Source organism: Halichoerus grypus, chromosome 8 (assembly GCF_964656455.1).
Source record: "Halichoerus grypus chromosome 8, mHalGry1.hap1.1, whole genome shotgun sequence".
Taxonomy (NCBI): domain Eukaryota; kingdom Metazoa; phylum Chordata; class Mammalia; order Carnivora; family Phocidae; genus Halichoerus; species Halichoerus grypus.
The window spans coordinates 50,777,132-50,790,374 of NC_135719.1; the positions used below are offsets into that span (position 1 = coordinate 50,777,132).

The following is a 13,243-nucleotide window of genomic DNA, read 5'->3' on the forward strand; positions in this document are numbered from 1 at the left end:
AGATACTGAAGAATACACTGCTCCAAAGAAGAGGACACGTGGGAAACGAGTAGTGCCAAACAATACTTTTATTGTTCACTGAAAAATACAGGTCTGGAAAGAGTCTATTGCATTGTGTACTGAATGCAAGGCCTGATATTACAAGTATACACGACATAACAGCATAACTTATATAAAACGATACATATTGTATACTTATATAAAATGATACATATAATAGCCAACTCTCTAAACACTAGAATTTAATAGAAGTAACGCCTTTTATTAAATGAGAACTGTAAACACTGCAATCATAAACAAAATGCTCTAAGCAAAGCACTTTAAAATTGTTTTGTTGTGATATCTACTTTGTCCACCCGGAGTTAGGAACAGTAGGACCCAACAAAAAGTTAACCAATGAGAGCTAGCAATTTCAAGGAGCTCTTCCCAGGGAGCAGGCTGCTGCTGCCCAAGACAGACTGCCACCCTGTCCTCCCTGGAGCCCTCAGGCCCACAGTGACTGCTAATTCCTGCCTCGGGGCTAGTCTGAGGTGACTGCAAAGTGGAGGAGTACACGTAGGAGGAAGCTCCTGTCACAACTGCTTATCCTGCACCCAACTCTATGGACAAGAACACCTAGTATTTTTTATGTGAATTTGCCACTCTCAGCAAACATCGAAATGTGCTTAAAAAAAAAAAATTTAACAATGAGAACAAAAGCCATTCTCTATGCAATCTGCAGTTATCATCATTTCTTCCTTTCAGCCACGTTTTCATTAGATGCTCTAAAAGAGGCTGCTACTACTATATCAGCCAGGCAGGCCAGGATTGAGGTAACAAAACTTCTCCAGTTACAACTAACTTAAATGAATAAAAAATAAAAACAAATTTATTAGAGAGCAACAAAATCAATCTCTATTAATCACATGGCAAAATATTCAAGCACTGCAACAATATTCACATTCCAAGGTCAACTTTAACTATACCATTTCCTTCCAAACTGAGAAAGCTTTGTGTGGAGGAGAACATAAAATATCAACACCACCTCTTCCTCTCCAAATACTATCAGGGCTCAGAAGGCTCCTCATAGACAACAAATGCGGAGAAAAAAAAAAAAGGCATCTCAGTCTATACACAGCAACAGAGGAAAACCATACTCTCCCTCTGGGCACCCTTGGCATCAGGCAAAGCAGGGCTATTTGTAAAAATAGTACCTAAACTGACTATGGCAATGCTCACATTTTAAGAGAAATCAGGAGTACAAAGTTCCTTTATTCACAGGGCATCAAAGATTATTAAATAATTTCCTCAGACAAGAGTCTCACCATCAAAGAAAAATTTCCTCTTGCCTGACAAGTTTTTATGAGATTTTACAGTATCCCAGCTTCTTTACTTAATATTAAACTATTAATGCTCATATTTTTCAATACTTTACAGATCAAATATTTTATCAGACTATTCATTTCAGAGATTTGTAAGTCAACAGTGATAACCAACTATATATTTTTCTTATTCTGTTCATCAAAGAACACCATGTTCTCACAGGATTAAAGCCCAGTTCCATGGGTATCTCATTCCCCTCAACTCTACACAGTAAATTTCACTGTTCAGTCTCTCAGTCCTTGACTCTTCCTATGACTCTTCTAGTCTAAGGAAAATCCTGTATAATGGTGGAAAACCACAAACTCTAGTGGAAGCATTGGTATCAGTGTTGCAAAGTAAATTTTAGGGGAATAACTATAATTGCTAGGGACTGTTTACAGCCTTGCTGGAAATCCTATTTCTCTTGAATCCCTAGATTGAGAAATTCTAGTTATTTAACCACGGGAAGGGATTTCACTGATAAAGGTCTAGTTCATGTGAGAGGTTCTGGCCCTGAAATGATGTGTGGCTAGCCCAAAATATTGGCCACCTTTCCATTTTAAACATGTTCATTATTCTTCCCCACCAGAGTACTGTCAAATTCTTCCATCTGTCATGGCACTGGTGAGCCCTCTCATTGCTGCTCCTATTTCTTTTGGATGTTCTACTGTACATGTGGGATCCATTGAGCTTATCACCTTAATGTGTAGGGAATTCTCATTTCACACCATCCGCTCCCTAAAAGCCATCAACTGGGAACAATTTCTAGTTAGTGAAGGCGCAATTCACTGTCATTTCCTCTTTATGAAAGAAATCAAAAGGGTTGCCTAGAAGCTGAACAAACACCTTGGATATTCCTAGAAAGGGAAGGTTATATCTGCTACTAAAACCCAGAGACATTTGCTAGATCTAAAGATTATATGGATTTTGTAAAAGCATGAATTTAGCAGTTTAAGACATTTTCAATTTTACACTACCTCATTTGGGGGGGGGGTGCTGGTTAGTATCACAGGAGCACATTAAAAGTGTCAACATCACTCTTTTGGCTTGTTTTCCTCATGCTTTTGATAAGCTTTCACCGGCGCTAGTGAAGCCCGTCCCAGGGCACATCACTCAGCAACCGGCAGCAGAACCGCTCAGAGCTAGCAGAACAGGCTTCACGTCAGCCGGCCCCGCTCCCCGCGCGCAGCTGGTAAACACTGCCTTGGGACACAGCTCATGAAAAGCCTTAAACCCAGAAAAGACTTACAGAAGTTGCACAAAAATTCTTGGTTTATAAGACCTTCCCAGAATTCAGAAAAAAATTGGTTTTTAGTTAAAGAAACGGAATCGATGCTCACAAAAATGTAATGCCTCAAAAAGCAAAATCTAGAGGAAAAACTAGAGAAAAAAATGCAGCTTGTTAATCAATAGCTTACTTTGGCTAAATTATCATAGTAAGTCAGTGCGATTTACTATTGCATGTAGAAGCACAACCTGCCATGTTCTCATAAAATAGGGTACTAGTAAAGAACATGAAAACAGTTCATAGGGATGAGAGCCCTTTAGCCTTTTGTGACTTCATAACTTAAAAAGACAAAGGCCAAGCAGGATTTGACATTGACAGATTTACCTGCTCAGCACAAGCTGAGTTGAGAGACAGCTAAACATCCGACTTTTATTCACTTATGGTGTTCTCAGAAAGTTCCTATTTGGACACCGATTTCTTAAATTGGCTGCATATCAGAGTCATCTGGGAAGCTTTTAAAAATTACCAAATGCCCAGAGGTGACTGGGTGGCTCAGTCGGTTGGGCGTCGGACTCTTAGTTTCAGCTCAGGTCATGATCTCAGGGTCCTGAGACTGAGCTCCACATTAGGCTCCATGCTCAGGGCAGAGTCTGCTTGTCCCTCTCCCTCTGCTCATCCCCCCCTCCTCCAATAAATAAAATCCTAAAAATTACCAAATGCCCAGATCAAGTAAATGTGGAAGGTGGAGCCCAGATAACAATATTCCATATACTTCCCCAGGTGATATTCTAATGTGTAGCCAGGACATGCACATCCACTAATGTATCCCTTTCAAAGAGCTGTTGCATGAAAGTCATATTTTATCTAGATGGTTTTGTTTTTTCTAAATTCCACCAGGAAAAGGAATTTTTAGAAAAAGGCACAGTTGTGCTTCCTCTAAAGATGCAGCTTACTGTTTGACAGGTGCTGGTTCTCAGAGGTTATCTGGAGCGCTGGTTGAAAAGGAGGAAGTCCTTATCTTGGCAGAGTAGGCAGAGTTTCAGGCTTCGGCAGCTGCCTCCAGCAACAAAGAATGCCCAGACGCCCATGAGTACCATAATTATATATGTTGACACCAGATTTATTCCATAATGAGGACTTATGAAGGTCTGCAAAAGAAAAATAAATCAGCTTGTATAATAACAGTAAGCTTATTAAACATGTAGAGTAACCAAAGATAAAGGAAAATATAGGATACTTTCAATAGCTGGGCTGTGTTTCACCAAACATATGATGTATGTCACATATTGAGTACCACAAAGACACACAGAACTAACCTTGTCAACAGACATTAGCCCATAGAAGTGTGCTTTCCTATATTCAAATGGAAAACCGAGAGAGTAATTAGAAGTCAGAATCTAATGGAATACCCAATGGAAGATACATGTTATACAAGCTGAGCCCAGTTTATAATAATTTCTGTATTAACCGGCTCTTACAATTTGCAAGAAAGTAAGGCAAGTCCAAGTTACTTTAGGATGAATCCTTAGTATTCAAGGGAACATGAGGGAATAGCATCTTTTTTCAGCTGCACAATTGCTGAGGGTTCTAAAAGTTCATTTAAAAAACACTGATGGAATGCCAAGAGGTATCGTGTTACACAACATTGAAGACCAGAATATCTAAGAGTATCTATCCTAGAGGACCAGAGTATCTAAGAGTATCTATCCTAATGGAGCTTATATGCTAGTAAGAGAGACAAGTAATGAATGAAGAAACAAATAAATGAATCAAATAATTACACATTATGATGAATGCTAGATAGAATAATCATAATCGTTATGGTGCTAGATAAGAACAAGGTGGTCTACTTAGGTTGCTCAGGGGAAGTCCTGAGGAAATGGCATTTAAACTGACATATAGTTGGAAGACAGAGCCAGCCTTGTGTAGACTGAGGGAGGGAACCACAGGAGGGCAAAGAGCTTGGTGCAGCTGAGAACCTGAGAAGAGTGTTAATGATGTGTAGAGATGGAGGGGCAGCACATGAGATGAGGTCAGAGAGGAAGGCAGGAACCAGTTATGCAGCACATTGGTAAGAAGTGTAGACTTTATCCCCAGTGAAATGGAGGGTCACAGAAGGGGTCAAGGTAGGGGAGCTGAGTGACTTGATTTAGATGTTTAAAACTGCACAGAAAAAGGGGCGCCTGGGTGGCTCAGTTGGTTAAGCGACTGCCTTCGGCTCAGGTCATGATCCTGGAGTCCCTGGATCGAGTCCCACATCGGGCTCCCTGCTCGGCAGGGAGCCTGCTTCTCCCTCTGACCCTCCCCCCTCTCATGTGCTCTCTCTCTCTCTCATTCTCTCTGTCTCAAATAAACAAATAAAATCTTTAAAAAAATAAATAAATAAATAAATAAAACTGCACAGAATGGGCTAAAGGAGGCAATGGTGAAACAAGGGAGACTCGTTAAGAAGATTTTACACTGGTTGAGGAGAGTATAGGATGGTGACTTAGACCAGGGTGGCGGTAGTAGAGATGGACAGAGTGGGCGATCTGAACTGACAGGACTTGCTGATGGATGGAATGTGAGGGGAAGGGGGGGCAAAATGATTTCCATGTTTATGGCTTTTGGTAAATGGTGGTGCTATTTAACAAGATGACAAAGACTTGGGGAAAGACTATGCTCAGAGTGATGGGTGAGAATCAAGCCCAATGAGGACAAGCTAAGAGTGACATGCCTGCGAGATTTCAAAGGACAGATGCCAGGAAAGCATTAGGCATATGAATATGGGGCTGAGAGGAGAGACTTGGGGTAGAAAAAGGAATATAGAAACACAGTCCATAGACAGCCATAGCTCTGAATGCAGTTACCTAGGGAGCTATTACAGAGAGAAAGGAAAGGAGAAGTCAGGACCAAGCTCTGAGAATATTTATAAATTTTTTGTGCTGTTTAGTATCCCAGGAGCAAATTAAAAGTGTCAACACCATTTTATCAGCCTGACTCTTACTGAAAAAGAGTCAGCAAAGGGCGGGGGGTGAGAGGAAAACAGTGGGGTAAGAGGAAAATCAGGACAGTGTGATGTAGAAGTCAAAAGAGGAAAATGTTTCACAGAGAGAGTGGTCAACTCTTTTAAAGGCTGCTGAGATGAAAACAAGAACACCAATGTCCATTAGATTTAGAAATAGAGGTCTTCTTTGATCTTGACAAGTGTAATTTTAGAAGGGTAGTTGAGCAGAAGCCTGATTGGACTAGAAGTATGAGAGGTGAAGAAGTGGAGACAAAATGAGTGGAGGTAACTCTGAGAAATTTTGCTGTGATGGGGAACAGAAAAAAAAAAGGAGTGATGGCTAGATGGGGGAAAGGCAATAGTGGAGAGTTTTAAGATATGTCTATATGCTGATGAGAGGGAAAAGCTGGTGATGTGGGATTGAGGGCACAATCAGAGTGAAGTCCTTGTAGCAGAGAACTGGATCTAGAGCCCAGGTGGAGGGACTGGCCTTTGACAGAAGGAGGGATATTTCCTTTACTGGGTGACAGTAATGTGGAGAGATGGGTTCCCAACTAGCCCAGTGCTTACACTTAACAAAGGAGAGGATCTGATTGGGTCAACCTGTCACCATAGACCCCTGGTGATAAGGGGCTTCAAGGGGAGTGCCTCCATGGCTCGTCAGTGTTCTTACTCTCACCCTACCTGCACATGCCCCTGGTTAAGATGCCAACCCTGCCTATCAGCTCTGGCCAGCAAAATGGGCTGATTTTGCAGGTGGCACCTTATGCAGAAAAAGTGCTTTTCTCAAGAGGCATCTGTGGGCATGGCAGGCATTGAGCATTTTCTGGACTCTTCAGAAATCCACTGGATTTTAATTTACTTCACAGGGTGCTAAGTTCTTCTGTATTTCTCTTTAGTTTCTTTAAAACTTTTTCTCCTTTAAACAATTACAGAAGCAATATGTGATTGTTCTAGAAAATTAAAATACACAAATGAGTAAAATAACAAATTTTAAAACCTGAAATTCAGATAGGTTAATATTTAGTGAACAGAAAACAAAAACTGCAAATGATAAAGCAAAATTGATCAAACTACATTAAAATAAGAACTTTTGCTCATAAAAAAAAAAACATAAAGAGGATGTAAAGATAAACCACACTGTAGAAGTTATTTACAGTAGGTACATCTGACAAAGACCTTTTCTAGAGAATACAGAAAAAACTCCTAAAAATAAAAAAGACAACCCAATAGGATTATAGGCAAAAGATTTGAACAGGCACTTCACACAAGAATTATCCAAATGGCCAATAAATATACGAAGACATGCTTAATCTCATTAATCACTAGAGAAATGCAAACTAAACCCACAATGTGATACCACCATATACCCAGAGAGATGAATAACAATAAAAAGCGTGACATACTAACTGCTGGTGATGAGGCGGAGGAACTGTTACTCACAAATTAATGGTGGGGATGTAAGTTGATACAATTACTCTGAAAAACTGAGTGGTACGAACAGTTGACATATGTCCACCCCATGACCAGCAATTCCACTCCTAGGCACATATCACATATATCCAAAAGAAATGTGTACATATATTAAAAAGAGACATATACTAGAATGCTCAAAGCATTACTATTCACAACAGTTAGAAGTTGGAGACACCATTTCTGCTGTAGAATGGACAAAGCAAGGTACAGTCACAAAGTAGAATACTATACTGCAAAAAATGAGCAATTAATAGCTATATACACAGATGAGGGGCGCCTGGGTGGCTCAGTCGGTTAAGCGTCTGCCTTCAGCTCAGGTCATGATCCCAGGGTCCTGGGATCGAGCCCCGCATCAGGCTCCCTGCTCAGTGGGAAGCCTGCTTCTCCCTCTCCCACTCCCCCTGCTTGTGTCCCCTCTCTGTCTCTTTCGCTGTCAAATAAATAAAATCTTTAAAAAAAAAATAGCTATATACACAGATGAATCTCACAAACATGATGCTGAGTGAAAGGAGTCAGACACAAGAGCAAAGACTAAATGGTACTGTTTACATAAAATACCAAAAGGCAAGACGAGCTGCAGTGTTAGAAGTCAGGACCGTGGTAGGAGGCTTGTGGGCGCTGATAACGTTTTAGTTTTCATTTGGGTTTGAGGTACATAGGTTACATTCATCAAGATGTATGCTTCTGATCTGTATACTTTTCTGTATGTGTATTTTAATAAAACAATTAAACATTCTCTGAAATATGCTATTCAGAGATAACCACTGTTAACATTTTGGTATATAATCTTTCAAATTTCCCAGGTCCTTTTTATTTTAGTTTATTTTCCTGGGTTCTTTTTAATCATTAAAGAGAAGATCAACTATTCAATATTTGACATTTATTGGATTGAAGATAAAGACTGATAAGGTCCCATCCTTAATGATCAAACTCTAGTTGGAGAGATATAAGAACTATATTAATATAAAACAATGCTCTCTGAGGATGAGTGTTATAACACAGATATGAATTAAGGGCTAATGATTGTGCTGAGTCTGGAATATGCACCTTTTCCAGGGAGGCTTCACACTGAATGAGTACTTTTCCAAACTGACCTAGCTTAAGGGGAGATGAGTCACTGCAGATAAAACATGGACAAGGCATGCCTGTTGGGTAGCCATAATGGATCAATTTAGATGGAGTGCGTGATGTGAACTGTGGGGAGCAGCAAGAGGTAAGTTTTGCACTAGTATGGTTGATAAGAGACTTAGGTCAAACAAAGAAGTCTGGGTTTTATTCCATAGGCATCTGCTACAGTTGATCATTTTCTCCTCAATACGTTTGGCTTCCAGGACACCTGGCTCCTGATTTTCCTCCAACCTCACTAGTGGCTCCTTCTCAGTCTCCTTTGCTGGCTCCTCTTTCCCCAGTCTCAATGTGGGAGTGTCCCAGGGCTCAGTGCTTGGGCCTCTTTTCTTGTCTGCTTAAATTTACTCCTTGTAATCACCTTTTTTGGCCTGGATTTCTCTCCCAAATTCCAGACTTTTTCATCTAACTGCCCAACAACCATCTGGATGTCCAATAGGCACTTCTATTACATTTATAATGTGCCCAGATAAACTCCTGATCTCCCCTCACAAGCTTCCCCATCCCAGATGATGGCAACTCCATCCTTCTAATTGCCCAGGCCAAAACCCTGGAAACACCCTTGGCGCCTCTTCTTTCTCTCCTATGCCTTATCCAGTCTGTCAGGAAATACTGTTGGCTCTACTTTCAAAAATATGTCCTTAACCTGATCATTTCTCATTATATCCATTGCTATTTCACCCAAATTATCACCATCCTCCTCTTGATGACTATAATCTTTTCCCCTGCTACAGTTTACTCTTAACACCAGCAAAGTGATCCTTTTGAAACGTGAGTCAGATCATGTCCCTCTCCTTAACACCCTACAATGACGCCCATTTCACTGAGAGTAAATGTCAAAGTCCTGCACTATCTAGATGTGGTTCTCACTTCCAACCTCTACTTCCCTCCCACCTTCAACTCTGTGATAGTATTTCCTACTTTCCCCTGGCTCACTCTGTTCTGGCCACCCTTACTTCCAAAAACATGCCAAGCAAGTTCTTTGATCTTAGGACTTTGCCACTGGCCGTGCAGTCCAGGATGCTCTTTCTCCAGACAGCCACATGACCGATCTACTTCACTTCTTTGCTCAAATGTTACCTTCACAATGAAGCCTACTCTGACCACCTAATTAAAAAATTTGACATCTCCTGCCTCCTTACACTCTGGATTCCTTTTAACCTGCTCTAGTGTCCACAACACCTATCACTATAAAATTTATTATTTATTATGCCTACTGCTAGAGATAAATGCTGTTAATATTTTAATGCGGTCTCTTTCCAGTCTTTTTTCCAATGAAGACTTGGCTTCACATGATTGCCATCATATTAAAGGTAACTTTAGTATCCTGCACCACTGAAAGGTTTTAGGTAGGGGAAGCAGTAAGACTACATTTTTACCTACCTACCTACCTACCTACCTATCTATCTATCTATCTATCTATCTATCATCTTTTAAGTAATCTCCATGCCCAGCTTGAGGCTCAAACTCATGATCCTGAGATCAAGAGTCACATGCTCTACTGACTGAGCCAGCCAGGCATCCCTGTAAGACGGCACTTTAGATGTATCAGAGGTCAAGGATCCCAGTATGAGAAAACCTGATACAAATTCTAAATGGATGGAGAAGAGAGAGACATGAGGCAGGACACCACCAGAAAGAACCTTTTCAATACTTGGAGGTGAAAAATCATAAGGGTCTGGACAAGGCAGTGGTGAGGATAATTCTGATGGAAATATCTGACAAATTACAATGAAAGTCAGACCCAAAGCATTAAATAGTTCTTAAAAAATATATGTAGTCAAGCTTTCCTTTTAAATTTTATTTTGAAAACTGGCATACTTAGAATTTCAGTGTGGAGGGAGTAAATTGGGCACTCTTGTTATTGATCAGAATGAGCAAAAATGGTACAACCTTTGTGGAGAGTCTTTTAGCAATTGACATCAAGGTTTTTAAAAATATGCATGCCATTTAATTTCATATTTTTATTCCCTGGAATCTAAATATCATATTGAAAAACTTTCATGTACAAAGATGTTCAAGATAGCATTATAAGAAGCAAAAGTAGAAAAAGATGTTCTCAATCAGTTAAGTAAACTGTAATATAATTTTGATGTAATAATATAAGGCTATTAAAGTTTACATATTAAAAGGATTTATAATATCATGGAAATTGTTTAAGATGTGTTACATAACATAATAATACAAGATGACTTCAGGTTTGACTATACCCATAAAAGCAAGATACATAGAAAAAATTTTTTAATGAAATCAACCAACAAATAGTTGCTTTTTTCTGTAGGAAGACTTAGATGATTTATTTATCTACCATTCACTCATTCACGCAGTCAACAACTTTTTGGAATTTCTTCATTTGACCATGAACATGTATTTCATTTAGAGTGGAACCTACCATTTTAGATATGGGAACTTGAGTTCCAAAAAACAATGCGAGCATGGTGGCAATACTCACCAGGGCTGACACCAGCAGATGGGTGAGAAGAACTACAAGAAGGGCAGACCACTTTTTCTTCTCGCAGCCATCAAAAAATATGATGCCCCAGAACACGTGCAGCAATATGATAACCAGCGTCATGAAAGCTGAAAGACAGTCATCCATTAGTGTCCAGTCATATAGACAACAGATGCCAAAGCCCACTGACCACCTGCTCATGATACACAAGCTCTTGGGGTACGCCACACCACTGTGAGAGTTTAAACACCACCTGTCAGAACCAGGACCCTGACACACGTTTGCTCAAAGAGTAACTTGGAAAGCAACACTTCTCAACACAGGGTCAGCTCTGCAGCAGCTTCTGATCGAGAATATGAACCTGTTAAAGCTAAAGTCAGCTTGGACCTGGCTTTCAAGGAGTTTCTCCTAGGAAGGGATAAAACTAATGTGTCCAATCAAATCTCTCCAAATTAGCCTTCTGCATTTTCCTCAATTAAATGGAGTATCTTCAATTTAAACAAGTCTTGGGGCGCCTGGGTGGCTCAGCCGTTGGGCGTCTACCTTCGGCTCAGGTCATGATCCCAGGGTCCTGGGATCGAGCCCCGCATCGGGCTCCCTGCTCAGCAGGGAGCCTGCTTCTCCCTCTCCGTCTGCTGCTCCCCCTGCTTGTACTCTCTCTGTGAAATAAATAAAATCTTTTTTTTTTTTTTTTTAAAGATTTTATTTCTTTATTTGACAGAGACACAGCGAGAGAGGGAACACAAGCAGGGGGAATGGGAGAGGGAGAAGCAGGCCTCCCGCGGAGCAGGGAGCCCAATGCGGGGCTCGATCCCAGCACCCTGGGATCATAACCTGAGCCGAAGGCAGACGCTTAACAACTGAGCCACCCAGGTGCCCCATGAAATAAATAAAATCTTAAAAAAAAAAAATTTAAACAAGTCTTCTCACTAAAGTGGAATTTCTCCTGTGCTCTTTCCTTTTCTTAAAAAAAAAAAAGGCCAATGGAAGAATAAAAATATTAAAAATTGCAGTAATTATCTTAGATTCTTCTTAGGCAACCAAAACTGAATTTGATCAGCACACCCAGGTTTTTCTGTGCAATAGAGTGTGTGTGTGTGTGTGTGTGTGTGTGTCTCCTGTGCCCTGAAAACGTTATTTAAAATGGGCAAGTTCCACATATTCTGAAAGTTGTAATATGAAAAAAGGGCACATCAATTTTCCTTTTCAGCCACATAATAAGATAAAATTAACACCCACCAATCTGGCAAAAATTCAAGTCTGACAATTCTCTTTCACACTGCAGATAGGAAAACAATCTAGCATTACCTAGTAAAGTTGAAAATATGTATTCTCTATTTCATTCCAGCAATTCCACAGCTAGATCTATACTCTGAAGCAGTTGGTTCTTGGATCAATAGATCACTAGTACCTGAGAACTTGTTAGGAATGCAAACTCTTGGGACCCACCCCAGACCTCTTCAATCAGACAATGAGCCTAGCAACCTGTGTTTAAATAGACCTGCAGGTGATTCCAATGTACAGTCAAATTTGAGAACCACTGCTCTGGAAAAACTAACATATTTTGCACAGAGATATACAAGAATATTTATATCAGCATTGTTTGTAATAACAAAAAATTTTCATCATTACCAGAATGGAAGACTTGTGGTGTATTCACACAATGGTATACTATATGATCTATAATATAAATGATCTCAAGAATATAATGCTAAGTGGGGAAAAAAACATATCGTGGGAAAATGCCTATTACTTATACAAAGTCAAAAACATCCAAAAACAATATTAAAAGTACATAACTACTGTGGTTGGAGGAAAGCAAGTTGTTCTGTCTAGGGACAGTGTGCCATCATTTCAGTAAATGATGGTAAATAAAGTAGAGGAGGGATTTCAAAATATATAACTTTGGGATGAGGGTAGACTAAAACTGAAATGACATAAGGCACTTTCCTGCTAAAAAAAACGTCTCTGATGGATTGATACTGTGTCCAAAGTAAAGTCCAAATATCTCAGATTACCATCCAAGGCCCTCTACAACCCAAGACCCAAATTATTATCCTTTACTAATCTTCAAATATAGCCTAAATGGTAGAAAACCAGAACTCTTATACTCTATGTCTCTGTGTTTTTACTTATTTTAACTGATCGTCCCTTTTGCCTGAATACTCATCACCCCCCTGCCATTTCACCATATCCAAATCTTACTTTAAGATCTAGCTTAATGCCATCTCCTTGTGTGAATTCTTTGACACCTACTCTTCATTTTTTTAAGAACACTCAGCACACATTTACTGAGCACCTGGATAGTTTGGCCTGAAGATGTTGTACAAGAGCTCAGGAGTCACACAGTCCTGAGATGGAATGCCAGTTCCACGGTGTGGCTTTGGGCAAACTATTTAACCTAACCTCCTTCACCTTCTGCTCCCTTTATTTCTAAAATGGGGACAATAATACCTCATAGGGCTGTTGCAGGGAAGAACAGTGCTTTGTAAACCACAGCTTTTCAATAAATGATACTACTATGTGCTACAGTCTCCAGAGTCAAAAATGAATGTGGCAGGACCTTTAGTGAGTTGTACCATCAGGCAGGAAAGTGAGGCAAAGCAGCAAGCAATAGAAATGTGGGTAGTGTGCT

At 40.0% G+C, this 13,243-nt stretch overlaps 1 protein-coding gene across 7 annotated transcripts in view; it reads right to left on the minus strand.

The window, feature by feature from the left end:
- APH1B (aph-1B gamma-secretase subunit) overlaps positions 1–13,243 on the minus strand; it is a 162,964-nt gene that overhangs the window by 129,643 nt on the left and 20,078 nt on the right. For 6 of the 7 annotated variants that reach the window (XR_013450449.1, XR_013450450.1, XM_036081151.2 and 3 more), the window contains exons 5-6: positions 10,609–10,736; positions 3,523–3,717 (exon numbers count right to left, since the gene is read on the minus strand). Coding sequence is in view for 5 of the 7 variants with exons in the window: in XM_036081151.2 (XP_035937044.1) it covers positions 3,550–3,717; positions 10,609–10,736 (296 nt within the window). In the remaining 2 variants the exon portion in view is untranslated. Of the gene's footprint in view, positions 1–50; positions 3,718–10,608; positions 10,737–13,243 lie in introns of those variants that run through there. The other variant, XM_036081148.2, reaches the window with a different exon arrangement.